General features: G+C 35.7%; 3 protein-coding genes across 4 annotated transcripts; all 3 read left to right on the top strand.

The window, feature by feature from the left end:
* On the top strand, window positions 1–4,312 carry LOC121268527 (probable auxin efflux carrier component 1b). Its single transcript, XM_041172841.1, is given in 7 exon segments — window positions 1–502; window positions 505–1,524; window positions 1,885–2,158; window positions 2,247–2,332; window positions 2,515–2,672; window positions 3,127–3,203; window positions 3,497–4,312. Coding segments are annotated over 7 exon segments (1,788 nt in total). The 5' UTR covers window positions 1–402; the 3' UTR covers window positions 3,570–4,312.
* A 2,800-nt stretch (window positions 4,313–7,112) lies between these two features.
* Window positions 7,113–8,833, top strand: LOC121268644 (transcription factor bHLH106-like). The gene is made up of 2 exons (XM_041172978.1): window positions 7,113–7,531; window positions 8,341–8,833. The coding sequence occupies exons 1-2, from the start codon at window positions 7,223–7,225 to the stop codon at window positions 8,758–8,760; spliced, it is 729 nt and encodes a 242-aa protein (XP_041028912.1). The 5' UTR covers window positions 7,113–7,222; the 3' UTR covers window positions 8,761–8,833.
* An 8,315-nt stretch (window positions 8,834–17,148) lies between these two features.
* LOC121266738 (CDPK-related kinase 7-like) lies at window positions 17,149–24,064 on the top strand. Of its 2 annotated transcripts, none has more exons than XM_041170544.1 (11): window positions 17,149–18,227; window positions 19,000–19,130; window positions 19,740–19,781; window positions 19,898–20,006; window positions 20,406–20,484; window positions 20,567–20,863; window positions 21,488–21,600; window positions 22,690–22,797; window positions 22,877–22,939; window positions 23,056–23,223; window positions 23,477–24,064. In XM_041170544.1, the coding sequence occupies exons 1-11, from the start codon at window positions 17,745–17,747 to the stop codon at window positions 23,612–23,614; spliced, it is 1,731 nt and encodes a 576-aa protein (XP_041026478.1). In that variant the 5' UTR covers window positions 17,149–17,744; the 3' UTR covers window positions 23,615–24,064. The 2 variants fall into 2 exon arrangements, with proteins under 2 accessions (XP_041026478.1, XP_041026477.1); XM_041170543.1 differs by having other exon boundaries at window positions 22,874–22,939.
* The last annotated feature ends 75 nt before the right edge of the window (window positions 24,065–24,139 follow it).

Here is a 24,139-nt window from a genome sequence, read left to right as displayed (position 1 = left end):
TTCCGAATCCAAAAAAGATAACAATGAAAAAAGGTTCCTGAAGGCTAAAAGCACTCGGCTTTTATTTCTCTGTCTGCCATCGAAGTGCCGTAAATCTAATCCCTCGCTCCCCTCTCATTATCCCGTCCCCTCTCGCTACTCTCTCTCTGTTTCTGAGACAATGGGTGAACTTCTTTTGCTTAGTTTTCCCGGGCATCTTCCTCCCATCTCTACTTACCACTGTAACTCTTAAAGCAGCCCGCTTTACTAGGCTGGACTGGTTTTCCCCACGATTTCCCGGCCAGAAAATCTCTCAGAAATCCCGAGGTCATATTCCTTCCAATTTAACACAACCCCGTCTGGTCGTTCTGCCTCGCACACATTTCCCTTTCTGGGTAATCCTCGAACTCGAAGCCAACCAAAATGATCACGCTCATAGATCTCTACCACGTTCTCACAGCTGTTGTGCCTCTCTATGTGGCCATGATATTAGCTTACGGCTCTGTCAAATGGTGGAAGATCTTTACCCCGACCAATGCTCAGGCATCAACCGTTTTGTGGCTCTTTTTGCTGTGCCTCTCCTTTCCTTTCACTTCATCTCCACCAACAACCCCTACGCGATGAACTACAGATTCATAGCCGCTGACACTCTTCAGAAGGTTATAGTCTTGGTGGTCCTCGCCGTCTGGTCAAGGACCAGCTCAAGAGGCTCTCTTGAATGGTCCATCACCCTTTTCTCTCTCTCCTCTCTCCCTAATACACTCGTCATGGGCATCCCTCTGCTCAAGGGCATGTATGGAGACTTGTCAGGGACCCTCATGGTCCAAATAGTCGTCCTCCAATGCATCATCTGGTACACTTTGATGCTCTTTCTGTTTGAGTACAGGGGAGCCAAACTCTTGATCGTCGAGCAGTTCCCAGACACTGCCGGGTCCATTATTTCTTTCAGAGTTGATTCTGATATCATTTCCTTGGATGGGAAAGAACCACTTGAAACCCAAGCTGAAGTTGGTGAAGATGGGAAACTCCATGTTATTGTAAGAAAATCAGCTTCTTCTCGCTCCGAAATCTTCTCCCGGCGATCTCACGGGCCAAATTCTGGTCTTTCACTCACTCCCCGGCCATCTAATTTGACCAATGCCGAGATTTACTCGCTCCAATCATCAAGAAATCCAACCCCTAGAGATTCCAGTTTCAACCACACTGATTTGTACTCCATGGTGAACGGTAAGAACGCGATCAGTGTGAGCCCGAGGCAGTCCAATTTCGGTAATCTGGGTTTCGACGAGGAGAGTGGGGTAGGCGTGCTTGGGAATCCCGCGAAATTGAATGGGGCTTATCCGGCTCCGACGAGTGCAGGGATTTTCTCGCCGGTCGCGAGGAAGAAGGCCAATGGGTGTGGTGGTGAAGGAGGTAAGGATCTTCACATGTTTGTTTGGAGCTCAAGCGCTTCCCCGGGTTCTGAAGGTGGGATCCATGCTTTCAGGGGTGGAGGAGAGTATGGGAATGAGCTTGGTGGGGTTGGTCGCCAAAAAGATTTAAACAGTAATATTCAAAATTTTTATTTCGACGTTCTGCTGACATTGTAGACTATTAGTTCTGAATGCTTGTGCTTGTCTCTCTTTTGGATTTTTGTTGGTCGTTGATTTTGGATTTATATTGGAGGTTCTAAGGAGTGAGGTTTGTCGGATTTTGGTTTTGTCGTACTCAACATGTCCTTTTCGTTTTACCTTTTACCTTGGATGGATATGGGCTCCTCCTCCCTTTCCCAGAGCAGATTTGAAACAGAATCCCTGTTTTTCTCGGTCCCAAATTGTCACGACTCCGACCATTTCTTTTTTCTTTTGTCGTTTTCTCGATCATGTTTTACGTTACAGTGATCGAAATCTCGTGTTTGATATCTAGATTATCATGACGAGTTTTGTCGGGATGAGTTCAGCTTTGGAAACAGGCCAGCGACGAATGGGGAAGGCCCTGTACTCTCAAAGCTCGGTTCGAGCTCCACAACTGAGCTCCACCCCAAGGCTGCAGGTGCTCACGATGAATCGAAGATGGAGTCTTTGCCGCCTGCTAGTGTTATGACCAGACTCATTTTGATTATGGTGTGGCGGAAGCTAATCAGGAATCCCAATACTTACTCCAGCCTGATTGGCCTCACCTGGTCATTGGTCTCATTCAAGTACGTTAAAGCTAGATCATCCACTCTTTCCGTAGCAATTTTCAAGTGTTTAATCCCTCGCCTTTTAATTTGTGCAACAATTTTGCAGGTGGAATATCGTTATGCCAGCGATAGTTGCACGGTCGATATCCATTCTATCTGATGCTGGTCTTGGAATGGCCATGTTTAGTCTTGGTCTGTTCAATTATAAACCCTTTTTGGGATTTCTTAGCTTTTGTAATAGGACCGATCCAAAAAAAAAAAAAAAAGAATCTTAGCTTTTCTACTAGGTGGAAAGTCTGAGGCGAGAAAAGTGCTTTTTTTTTTTTGAGTGGCTAGAGTTTTGCTAATTGTTTCTGTCTTGTGTGTGATTGCAGGTTTGTTCATGGCGTTGCAGCCGAGAATTATTGCATGTGGGAACTCTGTTGCTGCCTTTGCCATGGCTGTTCGATTCATCTGCGGTCCTGCTGTCATGGCTGCTGCCTCGTTTGCCGTTGGTGTACGAGGAGATCTTTTGCACATTGCAATTGTACAGGTTAAAAGGGTACCCTAATTAGTGCTAGTGAAAGCTCCCGGTTCACTTAGGATAAGATGAGTCCATATTTATATATGGATCCCACGTAAAGTTACTAACTTTACTTTGGAAAAAAAAAAATTAATAATCTATTATATTACATACAAATAAGGAAAAAAATAAAAAAAATATTTATGGCGTGCAGTGTAAGGATGATGAGAGAATTTTTCTTTAAAAAATGATGCATATTAACAAAATATTTATAAAATACAATAAAAAGCGCCTGAAGTGCCCCATTTGCTTTTGTCAAGCGAAGTGCTTCGGCTTGGCGTTTTGTGCTTAAGTGCGCCTTTGCCAACCACCTACCCCAGTTCCAAATCATGTTTCGTTGTCTAACTCGTTTGCTGGATGCAACTTTACTTGCTCTTATGCAGTATAGATAATGTAAATTTCTTCTCAAATTTTCATTTTTCAGGCAGCTCTTCCCCAGGGGATTGTCCCCTTTGTCTTCGCAAAGGAATACAATGTTCATCCTGACATTCTGAGCACTGGGTTCGAACCATACACTGATTCTCATTTAATTTCTGATGGACTGTGTTATATATATGCTTACAAACTTACAAATGCGTGCATGAATATCAGAACATATGCCTGTCCGTCCATGCGTGAATATCACTATATTTAATGCTATGAACCCCAGTAGACGGTAGTCAAGAATCCAGATATAGGAATAAACTGATAAGCTGTGTGCTAACTCTCATCAATGATCATCATGCTATCAATATTTTCTAAATTTTTTCAAGATTTTGGTAATAATACCTACTGTGGCGTTCTCTTTGTTGCAGGGTTATATTTGGGATGCTAATAGCTCTTCCTATAACACTAGTTTACTACATCTTGCTGGGACTTCGAAGCTGAGGAACTGAAACTTTGTTAGAGAAATAGTTAATACAAGCTAGCTAGTACTTACCCTTTTGGAATTGGGAGGTTTTTATTTTCCTCGAACGAAATAGAATTTCAGTAGTTTAGAGAACAGAAGAAAGTAGGAAACATCAGCAAATTGGGGAGAGATAGAAGATGAACAATATTGAAGCTGGAGCTCTCACTTTTGTCTTAACGTTTTGTCCTCTTGTTTTTGGAAAAAAAAAAAGGAATGACCATGTGCTTCGGCTTTTGTTCCTTTGACGAAGCTTGTTTTTAGTTGCAGATACGCCTCTACCTTTTTACTTCATTTTTAAGGTCAAAAGAGGATTTCGATTGGAATCTCCGTGCAAGAAAGTCCATCGCATTTGCTTTTTTCTAGAGAAAAACGTGCGTGCATAGCGTCCTCGGTTGAACTTGCTGTCCCTCGCGCTTTAAATTTTGACCTCTCTGGATTTGAATACAAATAATTTAGGTAAAGGCATATTGAAAACGTCGCAGATCAGCTTTAATCCTTTAGTTAGGCTTGGGGAAATTAATGGCTGTCACAATTCAGATAAGATAGAAGGTAGCAGTCGGCCATGGACACATCAACGATTCAACAGCAATAGATCAGTGTTCATTGCAGTCAAGTTTTTTTTTTTTCTCTCTTTGTGCTCGTGAATTCAAAGTAGTTCCAAACGATGTTTGCAAGTTTTCTGAACAACCATGGGATCATATGTAATTGTAGATTCACTTCATCTCAGTGCATGCAATGGTTTGAATCCCTCAAAAGCCGCATTTTCCCCTGAAAATGCCACTATACGTGGGGGACATCAATATAAAAGTAGGAGACATGAGTCGCATTTTGGGTCTGCCCTTGGGGTTCCAGTCACGACATGCACTCGATCAGTTCATGGCCGTCGTGATTACATACTTAAAAGGTGCTTTATAAGCAGACAAGAATTGTCTATTTTGACTAATTATTTTAGGAAAATATTTTAATTACAAAGGAAATATATAAAAGAAAAAATCTTCTTACAAATGAGTTCGCGTATCAAATCGCGTACCGATATTGATATATAAAATATTTATTTAATGAAACGGTGCGAATTGAATAAATAAATAATTTTTACAAGACATATGACATTTTCTTCTTTTATAATTTTTTTTTCCTTCCAATAAAATAAAAAATCATGTACAACCGTGCACCAAATTGCTTTTACTTAGCAACGCTCATCTAACAAATTAAATGAAATTACTGCAATTTTATATAATTCATTTGTAGATATCGGAATACTCATTATTTTTTCAGCAATCTTCTGCTAAACGATCTTGGGATATTGCTGCATCGTTTCACACCAAATCTATGAAGGAAACCATATGTGCCTTAAAAGGCCTTTGACAAATGCAAAAGAACAGCCTTGGCATTCAAATGTAAGATCTGGCATTGGCCCACTTAAGATTTTGCAACCTAGGAGTCTATGACGACTTTTTTTGTAACAGGATATATATATATATATATATATATATATATATGTATAAATTTTTTATTTTTTTGCTTTTTTTTCAATCATTTTTTAAAACACTTTAAACATTTTTAAAAAATATAAAAAAATCACAAATTTATTTAAAAATACTTTCTTAATCATTAAGTAAAAAAAAAATAAAAAAAAAATAAAATACAATTCGGTAGAAGATTTCGATAACAATTTTCTGTGAAAATAATATTTTCCATATATAAATCTATCACTGACATGTTATGGTTGGGAAGATAGTCATGTGCTAGACAGGTACAAGCTGTCATGACTGCAAACGTACATTAATTTTGACAGAAGTATTGCAGTACAATAAGAGATAGATTTGCATTTCTGATCTTGTAGTTCCAATCATAACTGCATGCAGAAATTTCTTACCCGGGGTTAAATGCGGGTGATCAGGGTGACAATTATGCATTAATTACCACATTTCTGCACGTTCCTGAATTAATCATGAGTTGCATGGGACATATAAACCGTCTACTTTCGGTGAAAATTCTTATTTTTTATGCGAAACTATTGCTGAGTTTTCTTTACAAATTAACTTCTGATCAATTCGAAACAAATTACCTTTTAATGTTATATTCATTTTTAAGTCCTAATTATATGACATGATCATATGATAATTATTAGTTACATTTTAACGGAATGGGCTATCTTTAAAAAAATAGACAAATTATAAAGAATAATGTTATTTTATCTTCTCATTTTGACCGTTCATGTATTTAATTTTTTTATTATTTTTTTAAAAATATTAAAAGATATTAAAAAATATAAAATGAAAAAATAAATAGAAGAAGTTTACCTAAACAACATGCCCATCACTGCCGGCCGGCAACCTAGAGTTACTCAATTATAAAATGAGTTGTAATTTAATTAGGTGACAACTTAATTAATAATTTTGTAACCATGTTGCAAAAGTCGTGGGAGTTTGAAAGCTGAGTACTGCACGGGGTACGAATCCTCCCAGCTAGCTAAAATGTTTAATTTTTTTTTATATTTATTATTTTTCTTTATTAACGCTGAATATATTAATTAATCTTTATCTACTATTGAAAGCTTTTATATATTTATGATTTTGATATTTTATTATTACAAACCTGCATCATATATCCCTAAATCGATAAATATTGATAATAATTTTTTTTATCTTAAATTACTGTTATAAAATCTGTTATATATATCTACTCTATTATAATAAGTGACTATCTAACTATGAATAGTAACTTTTATTATTTTTTTTCTCGTTAAATTTTCTTGTTTTTTCTTTAAGTCCGATAAGTTTTGTTTTACCAAAAAATCTTAAAAACCCTTGACTATTTGATGTGTTGCTTCTTTATAGAATTTAATGAAAGATTATGTTTTACCAAAAGGTCCTTAAGACCTTTACCCATTTGACGTGTAGCTCCATTATAGAATTTAATGAAGGATTATGTTTTACCAAAAGACTCTTAATAGTCCCGCGGTGTACATGAATTAACTTTTTTTTCATTTTTTTTTGTTCTGACGGTGTATTCATTTTCTTTTCTTTTTGTTTAAATTTTTTTAAATAAAAAATTAATAATATTTTATTATTATATAGAGAGTAAATAGATAATTCAATATGGATGCAGACCAATGCTCATACTTTGCTAAAGTTTAGATTTTTTTTAATTTTATTTTTTGTCTTTCTTTAATCTTGTATTTTCTTTTCTCAAAAAATAGGTCCTGACTTTTTTATTTTTTTATTTTATTTAAATCATTATGTCAGGTGCATCCCGAGACTAACACACCCGAGACCATTCTCTAGTATATATATATTTGCGTAACATTTATTATCAAGATATAAAAAATATTTAATTATCATAATAATCACTTATTTGTAGAAAAGTATTAAGAACTCAAAATATTCATGCATGGTACGTGATATTTAGAAGGATCGGAGAAGAAGCTACATCTCGCGAGAAATTTCCTCGACTTTATTCCACGACAACATTATTGAATCAACGCAGTAAAAGGGCCCAAAGGAACCAAAAATTCTTTGATAAAAACCCTAAAGAGTAAAGACAAAACGCCACCGAAAGCTTCCAACACTTACTTATTTTCACTCAGTACTCACTCCAATCATAACTTCAACGCAGATCGCCCAGCAACATGCTTCAACCGGAAAACCAAGACCTCTACCGCTTCTTCACCGGCAACGGCACCTTCATCAACGTCGGAGTGCCATACGGTTTCCCTGCAAACTGTGATGATCAGTTTCCTGCCGGCGGGATGCAAAGCTTCTGTAGTACTTCCAGCTCGTATTATCCCAGCTTGGAGGTGTCGGGTTTATTAAATTCGCCACCGCAGGATAGAGCACTTGCCGCCCAGAAGAATCATAAAGAGGCTGAGAAGAGGAGGAGAGAGAGAATCAACTCCCATCTCGATAAACTGAGGAGTCTTCTTCCTTGTAATTCTAAGGTGAGGCGCCTGCGCATATATGAACGTAAATTCTTTCTTTGAGAAGGTTGGATTTATGACTTTGATGTTTGGGAAGGAATTTTTTTTTTCAGGTCGTGAGTTAGTGAGAGATACGAGCTAACAATACGTGTTTCCAATTCGATTTTTCTTTTAATGATTCTTTTCTTTTTTTCTGAAAATTATGAGCTTGAAGGGTCCCAATTTGCTTTGCTCAAGATAAGATTCTCATCATGTTCATGTGTTTTGTGCTTTGTTGACTGTTTGGTTAGCAAGAAAAAGTAAATAAAGAAACAGATCGCAATGTTGGACTTTTCATTATCTTTGACCGAAAAAGGCCGACTTCACTTAGGCAGAGAGTACTGTCATTATGAGTTGACATCTACGACCTTAAATTTTTCTTCAACTTGTTCATTCCTTTCTTTTCTTTTTGGTCTTTGTGGCGGGGGATTAAGCGTTATGAAACAATGATCTAGAGTTTTGTTTTCAGTTTATATTTCTAGGCAACCAAACTGAGCTTACTTTGGGATTCTCCTCTGCATTAGAAGAAGATAATGTTACTTAATAACCCATTCATTTTATGAACTTAGATTCCAAAATCTTGGATTCATAAAATTCTTTCGGAAGTTTTGAATGTTCAAACTGTACTGAATACAGAATCTGAAAAGAGATAAGGAATCAAAAGCTTTTATAGCTTCTAGGGTTAGCCCGCGACTTTAATTGGGAAAGTTGTCCAGCTTTTCAGAATAGGGTTTTCTGACCCCTCCACCCCCCTCCCTCCCTCTTCTTCTTTTTCTTTTTTATCTTCTCAGACAGACAAAGCTTCATTACTGGCAAAGGTGGTCGAACGTGTTAAAGAGCTGAAAGATCAAACGTCACAAATCACGGAACTGGAAACCTTCCCTTCCGAAACTGATGAAATCACCGTACTCTCTGGTGACCACAGTGATGGCAGGTTAATATTCAAAGCCTCGTTGTGCTGTGAAGACCGCACCGACTTGATGCCAGACCTTATCGAGATTCTAAAATCTCTTCATTTGACAACTCTAAGAGCAGAAATGGCCACTCTCGGCGGAAGAATTCGAAATGTTCTTATTGTCGCCGCGGATAAAGATCACAGCATTGAATCAGTACATTTCTTGCAAAATGCCTTGAAATCTTTGCTCGAGCGTTCAAGTTCTAGTGATAAGTCCAAAAGGCGACGCACATTAGACCGCAAAATAGTTATGTAACTGTGATTGCTCGATCGCACTCCATTTCATATTTTGGTCATTTGCGTTTAATATACGAGAAGTGTTACAACTATAAATAGATTTCAAGAAATAAATTTACGAACTGACATGATAATTTTATATTATACGTTAAATCTATTATATAATAAAAATAAATATATAATCTAACGTATTATATAAAATCATGTCAGTCTGTATGTTTATTTTTAGAATTTTTTTATAGTTAAAACATTTCTCTACGCAGGTATGTTATCTTTGGTGAGCTATCTTTTGTATGTTAGATGGGTTTACTCAATTGTTTCAACCCATAGTTTTTTTTTCTTTAACAAATTATAGGCATATAGATCGCGCGGTGAGGTTTAACTGTTTAAGACCTCATAATTATCTAGTGCATGTGCAATATCATGTAACAACAATATATATTGGTTTTGCATAGAAAAGGTGGAAGAATCTGTATTAGTACGATGTATGACGATTGGATCTGTATAGAAGATTTGCTTCTGTAAGTTTCCAAGCTCAATATGATCAATACTATATTATTTTCTCTCATATTCTTGAGCAGTGGATATATCACTTGAACAGTACTACTTGGCCAGCCGGTATAGTTTTTTATCTTATCTTCGTTAATTGAACATATGATCAATCTAATAATTTAAGTACAAACTTGATGATCTAGATTAATTTGAAAGCATTTTTATGTAATAAAAATGTATCTAAAATTCATATTTTCTTAAAATGAAGTCATTATTAGTTATTTGTATGGTTAAACTTTGCGCACTCTTTTTTTTTTTTTAATACTAGATCGATCCTACTATATTTTTTAATGGTATTCAACGTTAACGATCTTTTCATAAATTGAATTCGAATTTCACCTCAGTTTCTGGTCAAATTTTCCCTAATCCAGGTTCCGATCTTTGGCTCAAGAAACTAACAGTGCAGATTGATTTGCAGATACTTTTTTCTATAATCTGCAAGACAAGGGATCGATGATCAACGAGCTCATGGCAGGCCAAGGCCACCATTAGCTCTCTCGCAGGTTTCTAATTTCTGTTCTATTTTTTCCCGAAGACAAACAGTCATAACTTTGATTGTATGCTATCGCGCGGTAATCACTAACCAAAATAAAGTTACAAAATTTCAAGTCTTAAATATGGGTTTTGTTGTCTCCATTGATTCCACTTATTCATCGATCTTAACTTCTAATTCCTTTACGAAGAAGTACTACAAAATATAATTATAATATTCGTAATTCGAAAGAACAAGGACCGTCCGGATTTGAACAGCTTCGCTTTGTTAGTTTCTTTTGTTGAGATCTGTCGTATCGATCGCTTGTGGAAGGGCTTAGTGAAGCTTATAAGTGTGTGGAAAAACTCCCCTTCTTCTTGAGCTAGTTTCGACGTTGAAAGGACCCAAAATCACCCAACATTGATATCATAACCCAGGTTTATCGACACTCGTTGCGAGAAAAAAAAGGAGTTATGACCACTTCAACCCGCCCAAGACTAGAAGTAGACAGACGACAAAGATTCATGTATTAATAATGGTAAATTGACCAAGGGAACCGAGAAAGCATGCTCATGCACATCCACTTCAGAAGTGAACAAATGGACAAAGGCCAGAGAGGCTCGGAGAGAGAGGAGGCGTGCGTAAAGGGAGCTGACAAAAAGTAGAAACCATGGGCAGCGAGAAGAAGACATGAGAAAGTGAAGGAAGGAAGGAAGTGAATGTGGCGTGATGTGGGGGAAGGGGGAGATTCAGGGCCGATGGGATTGGCTGTTTCTTTCTTTTTTTAAGCAAGAGGAGGAGACATTGAGTTTTGGATCGAGGATCGGGGTGGACCTTTTGTCGGGGGACGTGCTCTCAATCTCTGCCTCTGGGCTTTTTTTGTGTAAGTTGCAGTGGGTGGTCCTATACGATTCTGCACTATCCTTCCTATGTATGATCCATCTGCCTCGATCTCTCTTTTGACCAATCATTACTCCCACTCCCATCTATATATATATATATATAATATTCTTTTCTGCCGTATAGATAGTATTTGCTGATATGCATTATATCGTCACCACCTTGTACGTACGTTCTAACTGCTAACTTCAAGCTCCTTTAAAATTCGTGACTATTGTGCATGCATATGCAATAGATCAGACAGAAATTAAGCCAAAGAAAAACGAGATCTCAATATCCTTCCAGATTTAACCACTAGAAAAATGTTTGATATTTCTCTGCTGATTTTGTTTAATATGATTCTTAAAGTTTTAATGTATTACATTAAATCACGTTATTATGCAAACTTTATTTTGTAAAATTTGTGTAGACCTAATTGCTCTTGAAAAAAGAAAAAAAAAAAAAAAAAGAAAGATCGGCTGTGCCTAAAAGCATGATATTTTATTTGAAAATGATGGGTCACATGTACGTACTGGTGTAAAAAAATTAAAAAATCGGTTGAATTCACCGAACCGGATCAAATTGGAAGGTTCGGTCATATACTGGTTTGTACTTCGTAAGAATCGAAACCAATTAGATACCAAATTTTAAAATATGAAAATCTATTTGAACCGGTATATATATTTTAAATTTTTTATATTATATACCAAATTTATAATATATTATATATATTATATTATAAAAAAATTTAATTATAAGCGATTCTGCTCACTAATACACGCACTCATTAAATATGATTGGTCAAAAAGTAAATTTTTTTTGAAAACAGTGCTAATTTAAATTTAAAATATAAAGGTAACAACATTAGTATACAGATTGGTACGCAAACTTGTTTGTACATATCAAAACTCTTATATTATATGCTAAGTTTCTAATTAACATAAATGAAATTTTAATCATATTATTTATGTGTATTAATCTTATAACATAACATTAATATAACATTTGATATAACATGAATTTTAATCTTAAATATTAACATTAATATTAAGCTATTAATATAAACTTACTTTTCATATATATATATATATATAATATCAAGGACAAATACATTTTTGGCAAACATTAGGAAGTGTTAGATACAAATTAGAGGAATTGGCTCTCAAATCTTAATTTATGTAGTAGTGCCACACGTGTAAATGATAAAATAAAAAGACTAGACTTAACCAAAATCAGAAAAATCGAAAGTTTTAGTTTCGAAAATGAATCAGTTTGTATCACTATTAAATTTTCAAAATCGGTTTTTAAAACTTGATCCAACCAGACAGATAAAACACCTAAATCACACGGGAACAATGTCAGAGCAATAACACGCGTCAGGGGATATATGAACAGAAGCTGGTGTAAGAGTGCATGCAATTGGTGTTAAGAATCCCTTGACGAGTGAGACAGTCGATGTGCATACACAGGGGCCCTCGTGGTTGTCTTCTTCTGCACAGCCCATATATGTGGGCCAGAGGTGCTGCCTAAAAGATGCGTGGCCTAATCTCTGCTATGAGAAGGTGGTGTACCTACACAAAGGCCCAAGTTAAGCAGCCTCGCCAGTCGCCACCCTTGCCGATGCCATCCATCTAGCCAATTGTTCTTACCTTCTCCACCAACAATATTCTGTAGAAACATTTATCTCATTATTAATCCATAAATATAATCAATACTACATTATTAAATATTTTTATATTTAATATAAAAATATAAGTTATTTCACTTATCAGTTTTTTCTATTTCTTGAAATCTTTTTGTAAATAAATTATTTTTCCTAATTGAATTTCTTATTTAATTTGAGTTCATGAATTTTATATCATGGTATTTTATTTACAATAAATTTAAAAAAAATTATAAATATATATAATATAATTACAAAAAAATGTGACAAAGCAAGTGTAGTTTGTCTTGTTTGTCTTGGAGTTTGTTGCTGCCTTTGTACCAGCTCTCTTTGTTTTCTTTTGAATTGTTGTAATCATGGAGGGCCCCAACAAAAGTACTGATAAAATAACAGCTTTTTATAATAAAAGTATTTACCCCAAAAAAATATAACAGTTATCTATTATAAAAAAATGTCCAAAGAATTTCAAAGAAAGGTGGTTGGGGAATAATACAATTAAACAAGTGAACAAGAAAGTTGCATTTTGGGGGTTACTACTGTTATATAATCTCTAATCCCCATGAAAGTCAGTCCAACAAAGCATAATCTTTTGAACAAGGAAGCAACCTTACCGATGTTTGACACGTGTCACTGATTATTGCTCCCACCTGTAAAAAAAAGATTAAAAAAAAAAAACAATATACACTATTGCATAGTTTTTCTTACAAGCAACCAATGAAGAATGCTATACTCTATTGCATATTGGAAAATGATTTTTACAATATATTGTATAAAATGAAAGATATTTTTATAAAATTATATTATTTTTACAAGATATTTTATAAAAATACTCCTGATTTAATACATTATTGTATAATATGTTGTACAAAATATTGTGAATATATCATTACTCGTGAAATGGTAAATAGGGGAAGAATTTTTGGTACCCAATTGTGAGTTGTGGCAAATCCAACGATGATCAAAGAAGCTTGAATGATGTCTGTCCCTAATTTCCTTTTCCTTGCCTCTGGTCAGAGCATTGTTGAGGGAATGGGAACTGGGTTTTGTTGGATCGCCCAGCAAAATCATAATGAAGATAAAAAGGTGGGGACTAAAGAATTATGATTATGCACATAATGATGATGATATTTCTGATCAAGGCATTACTGTTTAAAAATGGGTTCTAAAAATATTGGGATACATTCAAAATTTGGGAAGATATTGAACAGTAATTCAGTGATTAGTGACTGAATTGCCATTGGATTCTCTCCTTATGATCAACTGGGTTTTAACAAACATATTTGACCCAAGATGCCTTGCTAGCTAGCTAGCTAGCTACAAGTGTCTTCTTAGTCAAGGCATTCCTCACAGACTCAGTGGCTTGCTTGGAAACCATCTGTAACCCATGTTCTTGCATGTTATATGCAATTTTTAATCTACACCAACTCTCTCTCTCTCTCTCTCTCTCTCTCTCTCTCTCTCTCTCTCTCTCATATCTATGGTGGAAGAACACACAAACTTTCATTGTCTAATAGCTTTATTCTATGGAAATAAAGAAGGGGTGGAGAGAGGAGGGCATCAGGGAATGAGAATTTTTTCTTTTCATTACTTGCTATTGCACAAAGTTCCACTCTGCAATAAAGTAGCATCATTGTAGTCCTTTGTTTTACCTTTCCCTAAATTTAGGGCATCATCTGCATGTAGTGGACTGAAAAAGAGCTTACCAAATCTATTTCATATTGATCTTATGTACAGAGAGTCTGACTCTGACCCCCTTTCAAAAAATCGTAAATAAAATTCAGGAAGTAAGTTTGTAAATAAATTTTTTCTCGATGAGAAAAAAATGATTCGAACCATAAAGCTAGGCTGCTGCATGAATGGATTGGTGAAAGATTGGAATAAGCATTTGCTATATATATATATATATATAACATGCTTCAGTTACACTCTACATTAATCAATTAATTAAATTTAATAAAGATCGGGAAGTGATAGCTAATTAGGTATAAATAATCACATGTTGATTGCCTAAAACTTCTCGGCCTGTTGAAGCCATGGTCTGCGGATGAGAAGCATTCAAAGAGGATTGAAAAGTCACAGCTGTATGCATGCATGCATGCATGCCTCTACAATAAAGATTAAAGAGGGCACACAAAAAAGAAAGAAAATAAGAGAGAGAGGATTCTCTTGGTTGGGGGAAAAATGAAAATCACGACCAAATGTTTCTTTTCTTTTTCACTTTTAATTTTTCCCTCCTTCAGTTTTCTTTTCATGGGTATGCATAGTCAAACCAGATGATTCAAATGTTGTAGAAACTCGGAAGTCCCCACTGAAATGACAAGGTAGCTCAATTGTCACGAGCATGCATGCGTGGCCATATATTCAAAAGACAATTTAGCATGCAACATGTTTTATTATAATTTATATATATGAGTACTACTATATCCAAAAATAAATTATATAAAAATAATTTCACAAACTGACGTGACTTTATTTGACCTATTAGATCTATTTTATAATAAAATTAACTTTATAATCTGACTACTCATATCAAGTTACGTCAGTTTGTGGGATTACTTTTATATAATTTTTAGAATATTTCCCTTTATATATATATGAATCGGATTAAGTAGTTCTATACCAAGATCCATCTCCGTCCGAATTGAAATAAGAAGTATTTTCAATTAAGTTTATATTAATTTCCAATCTCCATCCATTATTCCGGACTAAATTCCCCGAAAATTGATGGTTTATGCTAGAATTTAGGGGAAGTTGTATTATATTTTGCTTTTTCAAAATATCACCTCTTTTTTTTTTTTTTAATAAACTACTTAAACTAATTATAGCTAACATCTTAAAGTAATTATCAGATTTTGAAAATTTTACCTCTTTGATTAATATCTGACCATTAAATTAGTCATGCCTTTTTTTATTTTTCATTGATTTGATGATCACGGTAATTTAGGATGCAAATGAAAAAAGATGGGCATTCGAAGGCATAAGAATTCATGTTTAGAATTATATATTTTTTGGTTTTTCTAAGCAAACGTTAATCATTGACATGATCAGTTTGATTAATATGCGGTTTGAATATTGAGATAAGATTATATGGTTTTAGATGGAGGTTAAAAATTGAATAAAATATTGTTAAAATATTATTTTTTTAATATTATGACTGTTTTTAGATTTGAAAAAGTTGAATTGTTTATTATATTTTATATGAAAATTTAAAAAAATTGTAAAAATGAGATCATGATATGAGATAAAACACTTTCACTATTCAAACGAACCCTAAATTCTGGCATAATTATTACTCATATTATAAGTAATTTGTAATTTTAAATTACCCACATTCTAAAAACCGGCCTCCAATCCTCCGATCTTTAACTTAAGAAGATATGTATGTTGCATGCATGCGATCCTATTCTTCACAAATTTTCCTTTATTCTTTGATGCGTGCTTATTCGCGATAGAGCTCACAAAAATACGATCTTTACAAGAGTAGTTATGCATTGTCCAATAGCGTCACATTAGAATGGGTGAATATGCTCAAACAATGCTGTTTTATTTCAAGAACAAGCACAGTACGTACGCATATTGACATACCCAAAACTTAAGGTCCCATTTAGATTGAGAAGTAATCTCAACTTTTTTTATTATTACAATTTTTTTAAATTTTTACATAAAATATAATAAATAATTAAAAATTTTAAAATAATAATAAATTAAAAAATAATATTTTAATAATATTTTATTCAATTCATTTAAAATCATCTAATCTCATATCAACTCACTTTCAAAACAGTATCTAAATGCTTTGTAAAAAAAAAAAACGACAAGAGAAATGAGAGAGGCTTCTATGTTTTCAAGGCAATGGATGAGAACAAACACAAGAGACACAGCCCACCACAAACCCAAGCGATATTAGTTATTAAAACCAAGAGACATATAATTTCGTTCAACTATCAACAGTTCTGATCCGAATGAACTAAAACTGCAGCATGCATGCATGCACAGGTCACCCACCACAAAAATGTTATAGCCTTGACATGCCCTCTTGTTTTGAATGAATACAGAACGCATACATATTATCATGTATAGAAAAGTATGCTTTTTATCATCTAAACCATATTAATCAAGTCAAGTCTTCCATTCAAGTGGCATGAATCCGATTGGTGGGAGTGTGTTACCCACTAAGATTAGGAATAAAGCTATACTTTAAATGCTTGTCAATGACACCTGACTCTTTATTTTGGAACACGAAAGTAGATGCACCTACTTTTGTGCAAAAGCCCACAAAAATGAATGGGATCATACCCTACAAATTAAGGGCACATGAGTACGTCGCCGATTGGATTTCCATGTGTAGGCCTAAAAAGCTCAAAGTTCAACAAGGGACGACACCTCCATCTCTATGCCTAGAAAAGCAAAAGGGTTACCTATTATTACCTAGTACCTACCTCCAATTACACTGTCTTTAATTACTGCTCAATAATTATTGAAGTAAAAGTGTAGGAGATAATTGAGTTTTTGTTAAAAAGACAAGCCCCATGAAAACCCAAATAAGAAAAGAAAAAAGTAGAATATAATAATAAAACAATTATAAAGACAGAAGCTTTCAAAGCCTAACGAAAGCTGGTCAAAGCTCAAATACACACAGAGACAAGGTTGGCTCAGTTTCTCGACTTCTTACAAGTTACAATGGTAGCAAATAATGGAAACGCAAATACATCTATCCTTTCTTTCTTTAATTTTTATTGGGATCAATAAGGACAGGCTGGAAGGATCCAAAGGCAACCCCACTTCCATAGTTCCATTATTAGCAGGGAAGAACAGGCTCATCCAGCCTCTAATAAAATAAAGTTGATATTTTCCGCAAACAAAACCAGAGCAAGAAAAAAGGAAAGAAAAAACATAAAATAGCTTACATAAAGAGGGAAAAAGGAGGTTTGGAGGTTTGTTCTTTTTCTTCTTTCCTTGCAGCCTCTGTTAAGCATCTCTGCTCACTTCTCTCTCTCTCTCTCAGAATTTTTTACTGGATTTTTTTGGTTTGGTTTGGTTTTCTACAATCATTTCCTCCTCTGCTTCAGCTATAACTTCTTGTTTTGGTGAGTCTTCATGGTTTTTCCTCTCTTGCATTGATTTGTCTGTTTTAGCCGAAAAAGTTAGGTGCTTTTCTTATTAATTTCCCTTCCTGGGTTTCTCTTTTTCCCTCTAGAATTTGGTTTTCTGGAAATTCACGTGCTGATCCTTTCTGGGTCGTATGATCATATCCTAGCTCGAATATAAATTTCTCTACCAATTTTTTGAGCTTCAAATTTCTGAATTTCGTTTCCCAGACTTTCACAGGTGCTCTAGATTTCAGTACTTTCTACAGTTCGTTTCCCGGTCACAAACATTAAACTTTTGTCGATTTCTCGGCAATTTTCGTTCTTTATTTACCTGGGATTCTGATTCCATGGGACTCTGTCATGGGAAACCCATTGACCACCCACAAACCAAACCCGAGAACTTAGTAATTCCCGGCGAGAACGAGCCAGTGCCGCATTCTCAGACTGTTAAGCCCTCAAACTTCCCATTCTACAGTCCAAGTCCCCTGCCCGGTCTCTTCAAGAGTTCCCCCGCCAATTCGAGCGTTAGTTCAACTCCTTTGCGCATTTTTAAGCGCCCATTTCCGCCTCCTTCCCCGGCAAAGCACATTCGGGCATTGCTTGCCCGTAGGCACGGCTCGGTTAAGCCAAATGAGGCCTCAATCCCGGAAGGAAACGAGTGTGACATTGGGCTGGATAAGAATTTCGGATTCTCGAAGCAGTTTGTGGCTCATTATGAGCTTGGAGAAGAGGTGGGCCGCGGGCATTTCGGTTATACTTGTACGGCTACGGCTAAGAAAGGGAGCTTGAAGGGGCAGGATATGGCTGTCAAGGTCATTCCGAAATCAAAGGTCTGGTTTCTATCACTCTGTTCTCGTTTGATCACTCTTTATGACTCTGTACATTAGTTTAAGTAGATATGTTAAAATGAATGTCATTAGGGAATTCCTTTTAAGTTTGGGTTTCTTATGTTTATCTAGGGAAGAAGTTTGTTGAGGATTGTTTGAGATTAATATCCCGCTGGGAATGTTCTTAGTTCGTTCTTATACAAAAATGGCTTCTTTAGGTTGTTTTCGTTCTTCTGGTGAAATAAAAGGGGAACCTTGTTAACTTTGCATTCGTCAGTGCATGCTATCATACTAGGTGTCTCAAAAGCAGTGTTTAAATTTGTAAAGATTTTACACTTGAATTTTGTAGTGATCACAGTATGTTTTTATCTATTTCATTGTGACATAGCCATTTATGTTTATATGCTTGATTTGAAAGTGATTGACTGTTGATACAAATATGATGGAGCTCAATGCTTTCTGTTTGTTGAAGACCATTAGATATGTTGTTTGTTTTGGGTAAACATTATGAAAAGTTGTCCTTTATTGTCATACAGTATCATTGTGATGTTTTAGCTAATTCTCCCATGCAAAATTATTAATAATTTTCTCTATGATTGGTAAGTTCACTTCCATACTGGAAAAGTACCTTTAAAGGACCCATATTACTTGCTCAATATGAGACATAAGAGCAAGGATAGAAATTATTGATAATTGTTATTGTCCGCTTGGCTATGGACCTTGGGAACAAATGAATGATTGTTGTGTAATCTTGAAAAGGATGGTATTTTGGCAGATGACCACAGCAATCGCTATAGAGGACGTGCGAAGAGAAGTGAAGATATTACGCGCACTAACAGGACATAAGAACCTTGTTCAGTTCTATGATGCCTATGAAGATGAAGACAATGTTTATGTAGTGATGGAGTAAGTTTAGAAAGCTTCAATATTTTCTTATAATAAATATTATTGTGTTACACTGCCTTTGTTGGCCTGATAAAATGAAAGGGTTGATAGCAGCTTGTAATTTCCTTTTCCAGGTCTTGAAAGAATTTATTTTATTGTTTTGCTCCATCTTTGACAACTGTACATAGGATAAGTGCCATGTAAATAATTCAACTTGTTAATGTGCCTTCTGGTCATCAACCAAACTATTGGGATACGGATGCCAATTTTAGCAAGTTATATGTAGTAGTAAATTGATTTAACAAGGCTGAGTCATCAATACAATCGGTTTGCAGATGCTTTCTATGAGTTAGTAATGTATTGGTGGAATAAATAGTCTTATACTTGAAAGGTTTGACCCTTGTGTTTTATGATATTCATCAGATAAATCAGGATTTCTGGGGATGCGTGCTTATTAGTATGTTGTTCTTTCAGCTTTCCTGTTATACATTTTAGCATACCATTTACTCCTAAAATATTGATATGAATTGAATAATTATTTTTAGTTCTCATATTGGTCTTGATGAAAGCTACAATTGAACTTTGAAATTCTCAAGCCAATCATTTTCTTTTATATGTTATGTTCTTCAGGTTGTGCAAAGGAGGTGAACTGTTAGATAGGATACTTTCAAGGTACCCATATTCCACTTGCTTTTTTCCCCATTTATAACATGAATTGGGCAAAATATATGCCATCTCTGCCTGGTTTATGAAATTTTGATCAGCTAAATTTCATTTCTGTTCACTAGGGGTGGAAAATACTCAGAAGATGATGCAAAAGTGGTTATGGTTCAGATTTTAAGTGTGGTTGCCTACTGTCACCTCCAAGGCGTGGTTCACCGTGACCTCAAGCCAGAGGTAATTGATAAAAAGATTGAGTAATAATTTTTGGGTGATTCAGTCGTTAAAAAACCTCCTGATAATATTTCCTCCTCCAGGAGTCATTTAGACACTAAAATGAGAAAGAACCAAAACAAGGAGGGAGGGGGAGAGATCCTTTTGGGACTTTTCTCTGCAACATATGCTTAAACTCCTTGGTTTCATATTTTGTCTTACATGTCAACGAACATAGTGACACACCTTGACTATAGCACTGAACAATTTCTTTAGTTCCAGCATTGATGTTGGATGATCTTTTTTGCTCTTCATTTGTTTCTTTGGAATCATCATTCATTCTTTATGTTATAGGTGGGTTTTCATTTTGTGCATTTCATTATCATGTTTCCTCTTTTCTGAATGTGTTTTTCTCTACTTCAGAATTTCCTTTATACTTCTAAGGATGAAAATTCTCCGCTTAAAGCCATTGACTTTGGACTCTCCGACTATGTAAAGCCAGGTCAGGACTAGTACTTGAGATTTATCTCTCTGATCACATTTAAAAAGGTGAGTTGTGGTCCGACAATTAGAGTTTTATGCAGATGAAAGGTTGAACGACATTGTAGGAAGTGCTTATTATGTGGCTCCTGAAGTTTTACATAGATCGTATGGGACAGAAGCTGACATGTGGAGTATTGGCGTAATTGCTTATATTCTTTTATGTGGAAGCCGGCCCTTTTGGGCCCGAACAGAATCTGGCATCTTCCGAGCTGTGCTCAAGGCAGATCCAAACTTTGATGAAGCCCCTTGGCCTTCTTTGTCTTCTGATGCAATAGACTTTGTGAAGAGGCTGTTGAACAAGGATTATCGTAAGAGATTAACTGCTGCACAGGCTCTAAGTAAGTAATTTGATATCATGACTTTTTTATCCTCCATGGGATTAAAGTGCTAGAATTAATCACATACATCGCTGCATTTGTGATGGAAATAAAACTGACACATGCGTGTAAACAAATGAAATGGGATAGATGTAAGGGTAAAATCGCATATGTTAGAATGGTGGTGTCACTCCCCTCATACCATCAAAGATAAAAATTCCCGGGGGCGCTCATTTGAAAAGGAGTGTGTGCTTGTAACTCCAGTGGGGAGCTCGGATCAACTCCACAGGCTGCCTTATTATGATAGGGATGGAAACCAAATATTTACATATGTGATTTTTTTTGTGCTTTTCTCTTAAATTTTATGCTCTTTATTGTCTTATAATTAGGTTCTAGTGTATAACTCAAATAACCTCCAATCCAATGCTTTCTGTTGATCCTGAGGTTAGCAATCATTACAGTGAATTTCTCCTGGGTTTTAAACTCAAGTAAGAAGAATATTTTCCAGTTCAAAATTTTCCCTGGTTAAAGAAAAAAGGTCACAAAGGCCATGGGAGGCAGTTATCTTGAGCGTACTTCTTTCACATTCCTCAATTCCATGGTCTTCTTGTAAAGTTCTGTTTCTCTGCCCAAATTTTTATCTAGGTCATCCATGGCTGGCCAATCAACATGATGTCAAGATACCATTGGATATGATAGTGTACAAGCTTGTTAAAGCTTATGTATGCTCATCTTCTCTACGCAAATCAGCATTGGGGGTATGTAATCTTGCAGAGGTTTTTTTTTTTGCTCTTTTCATTTATCGTTGTTTTTTTTTGGTCCAATGATTTTTTTCCGGCATTGTATGTCTTAAATTCACCTGTGGAAAATTCTTTGCAATCTAGCAATGTAGTGGTTTTGGTTGTGTGATTAGCATGCTTTACAGTTCTCTTTTTGTTTTGTCAATAGCTTCCAAGTGAAGGCAACCTATTGTGCCCATGAAAAAAAAAAGGCCCATAAAAAGAAGGCAGACTATTTGTAAGAGGTCCAAGAAGACAGACCGTAAGTACTGGTATTTATGGCTGATTAAAATGAATGCACCAGCCTGTATCAGTTTTATATCCTGATTTAAATCTAACTCATTCACCATATGATTTTGTTGAGGTTAGGCCATCTTGGAAAGTCTCCTTAGCCGGCCTGATTATATCATAGGTTTGAAAGCAAATCAGATTTTGGCCGCTTCCAAAACTACCCAACCAGCAGCTCTCTAATCTGCTCAAGAAACCCAAACTTCACTTTTTTTTTTTTTGGAGAATAGAACCTTTATTAAAAAACCCTCACTGAGGCGGAGGAATAACCATATACATCCAATCAAGATTCAATGACTTATCTACGTAAATAAGGCAATTCCAAACAACCCAAACTTCACTTGCTGGTTTGTCAGGGTTGACCTAGAATGAGCCTGTCAGCCTATTTATCTTATATGCTTTAAGCTTCCAAGGTTCATCAGAAGAAAAAAGTATATATCATTGAATGGATAGACCTAACAAATTTATTTTAAGACTGGCCAGGACCACCTAAAGCATAACTGCCATCCTAACCAATAAATTTCTGAGCAATACAGCCCCCCACCCCCTTCAGAAAAAGGAAAAGTACAACCCAGAAATGATAATGGAAGAAGAATTTCTAGCAGAGCGGACAATTTGAGTAGAATTCACGGGGAATTTGTGATTCAATCATATACCTTACCCTGGAGCAACAGATAGATTAGTATCACCTGCTAAGTTGTCTTAATGTATGTGTAATGTTCTTAATTTGGATATTGGATATTTTAGGCAGTAATCTGTGAATTTTTGCCATTCTGACAGGCTCTTGCAAAGACATTAACTGCAGCTCAGCTAGCTTATCTGCAGGAGCAATTCACACTAATAGGGCCCAACAAAAGTGGATTTATCTCCATGCCAAACTTTAAGACGGTCAGCACTTCTTTCTATCCTTCTCGCTTCCTATTTTAATATCCGCTGGAAGCATTATAAATATAGGTGAATTTAGCAGGGTGCAATGAAGAACTCCACCGATGCAATGAAGGATTCACGGGCCCTAGATTATGCCAACATGGTAATGCTGCCAAAATTCATAATTCTGTTTGTTACAGCTGATACCATACTAAACAAATTGATGGAAAAACATGATGATAAGGGTAGCAGCTGATTGTGTGTGGGTGCATGTTGCAGGTTAGTTCTATTCAATACAGAAAATTGGACTTTGAAGAATTTTGTGCGGCTGCCATAAGTGTGCATCAGCTGGAAGGAATGGAGAGCTGGGAACAACATGCAAGGCGTGCATATGAGCTGTTTGAGAAGGATGGGAACAGACCAATTATGATAGAAGAGCTTGCCTCTGTACTCTCTCTCTCTCTCTCTCTCTCTCTCTCATGCTAGCATCACTTAAACTCTATGTATAAGTATGCCAAGGTTTTATTGACTTGTATACAATCGTTTATCAATTTCTACTTCTATACTTGATAATCCCTTGTTTTCCTTCAGACAGTTCAACTTCTCAGCAGCCAATTTAATTTTAATGAGATTAATAAACATGTTTTCCTTAGAATGGATTGCAATTACATGACTCAATTTTTTCTGGCTTTTCCCCCAGGAACTTGGACTTAGCCCATCAGTACCCGTTCACGTGGTTCTCCAGGACTGGATTAGACACTCAGATGGGAAACTTAGTTTCTTGGGGTTTGTCAGACTTCTCCACGGTGTTTCTTCCCGCTCGTTTCCAAAGGCTTGAATTTGAACCAGGCTACACAAGTAATTTCTCTCATCCTTCTCACTTTTGTCATCCTGAAATGTCGGAAGGGACTATCTGGAATTGGAAGAGCTTCCCTATGCTGGCCGTGCTGTCTTTCTTGAGTGGCGGGATGCTGCAAATCATGAAGTATAGCAGCTGTTGCTGGTGAAACAACCATAGGCAGCATGATCTCATATCATTTTTCATTTTTCACCTTATACAAGGCTTTTTTATTATTATCATTAATATTATTATTTTTATAATGAATGGTGCTGTTGAAACTTAGAAGAAAATTGTACAGATGAGGGTAGATTCAAGAGTGTAAGTAGGATTCGCAGACTGCTCAAGACTGAGATGAGTTTTTTTTTTTTTTTTTTGTGTCTTTAGTGTTGCTCCCCGTTTACCCTCCACTTATTCTCTTAATAAATTATTTATGTGGTTTACTTGCAACCTTTAGATGAATCATGTCGCTTTGGTGATCACAGCAGCTAAATTGATATCCCTTGTGTACCACCAGAAAAGAAG

The sequence above is a fragment of the Juglans microcarpa x Juglans regia genome, chromosome 5S (genome assembly GCF_004785595.1).
Source record: "Juglans microcarpa x Juglans regia isolate MS1-56 chromosome 5S, Jm3101_v1.0, whole genome shotgun sequence".
In the NCBI taxonomy this organism is placed as follows: Eukaryota; Viridiplantae; Streptophyta; class Magnoliopsida; order Fagales; family Juglandaceae; genus Juglans; species Juglans microcarpa x Juglans regia.
The sequence above is the reverse complement of the archived record's forward strand: the minus strand, read 5'-3'. Positions and strand labels throughout refer to the sequence as shown.

Coding starts and splice junctions, on each gene's coding strand:
- LOC121268644 (XM_041172978.1), top strand. CDS start 7,223: ATGCTTCAACCGGAAAACCAAGACCTCTACCGCTTCTTCACCGGCAAC. Junction 7,532..8,340: donor TTCTTCCTTGTAATTCTAAG/GTGAGGCGCCTG, acceptor TTATCTTCTCAG/ACAGACAAAGCTTCATTACT.
- LOC121266738 (XM_041170543.1), top strand. CDS start 17,745: ATGGGACTCTGTCATGGGAAACCCATTGACCACCCACAAACCAAACCC. Junction 20,007..20,405: donor ACCGTGACCTCAAGCCAGAG/GTAATTGATAAA, acceptor TCTCTACTTCAG/AATTTCCTTTATACTTCTAA. Junction 23,224..23,476: donor TGATAGAAGAGCTTGCCTCT/GTACTCTCTCTC, acceptor CTTTTCCCCCAG/GAACTTGGACTTAGCCCATC.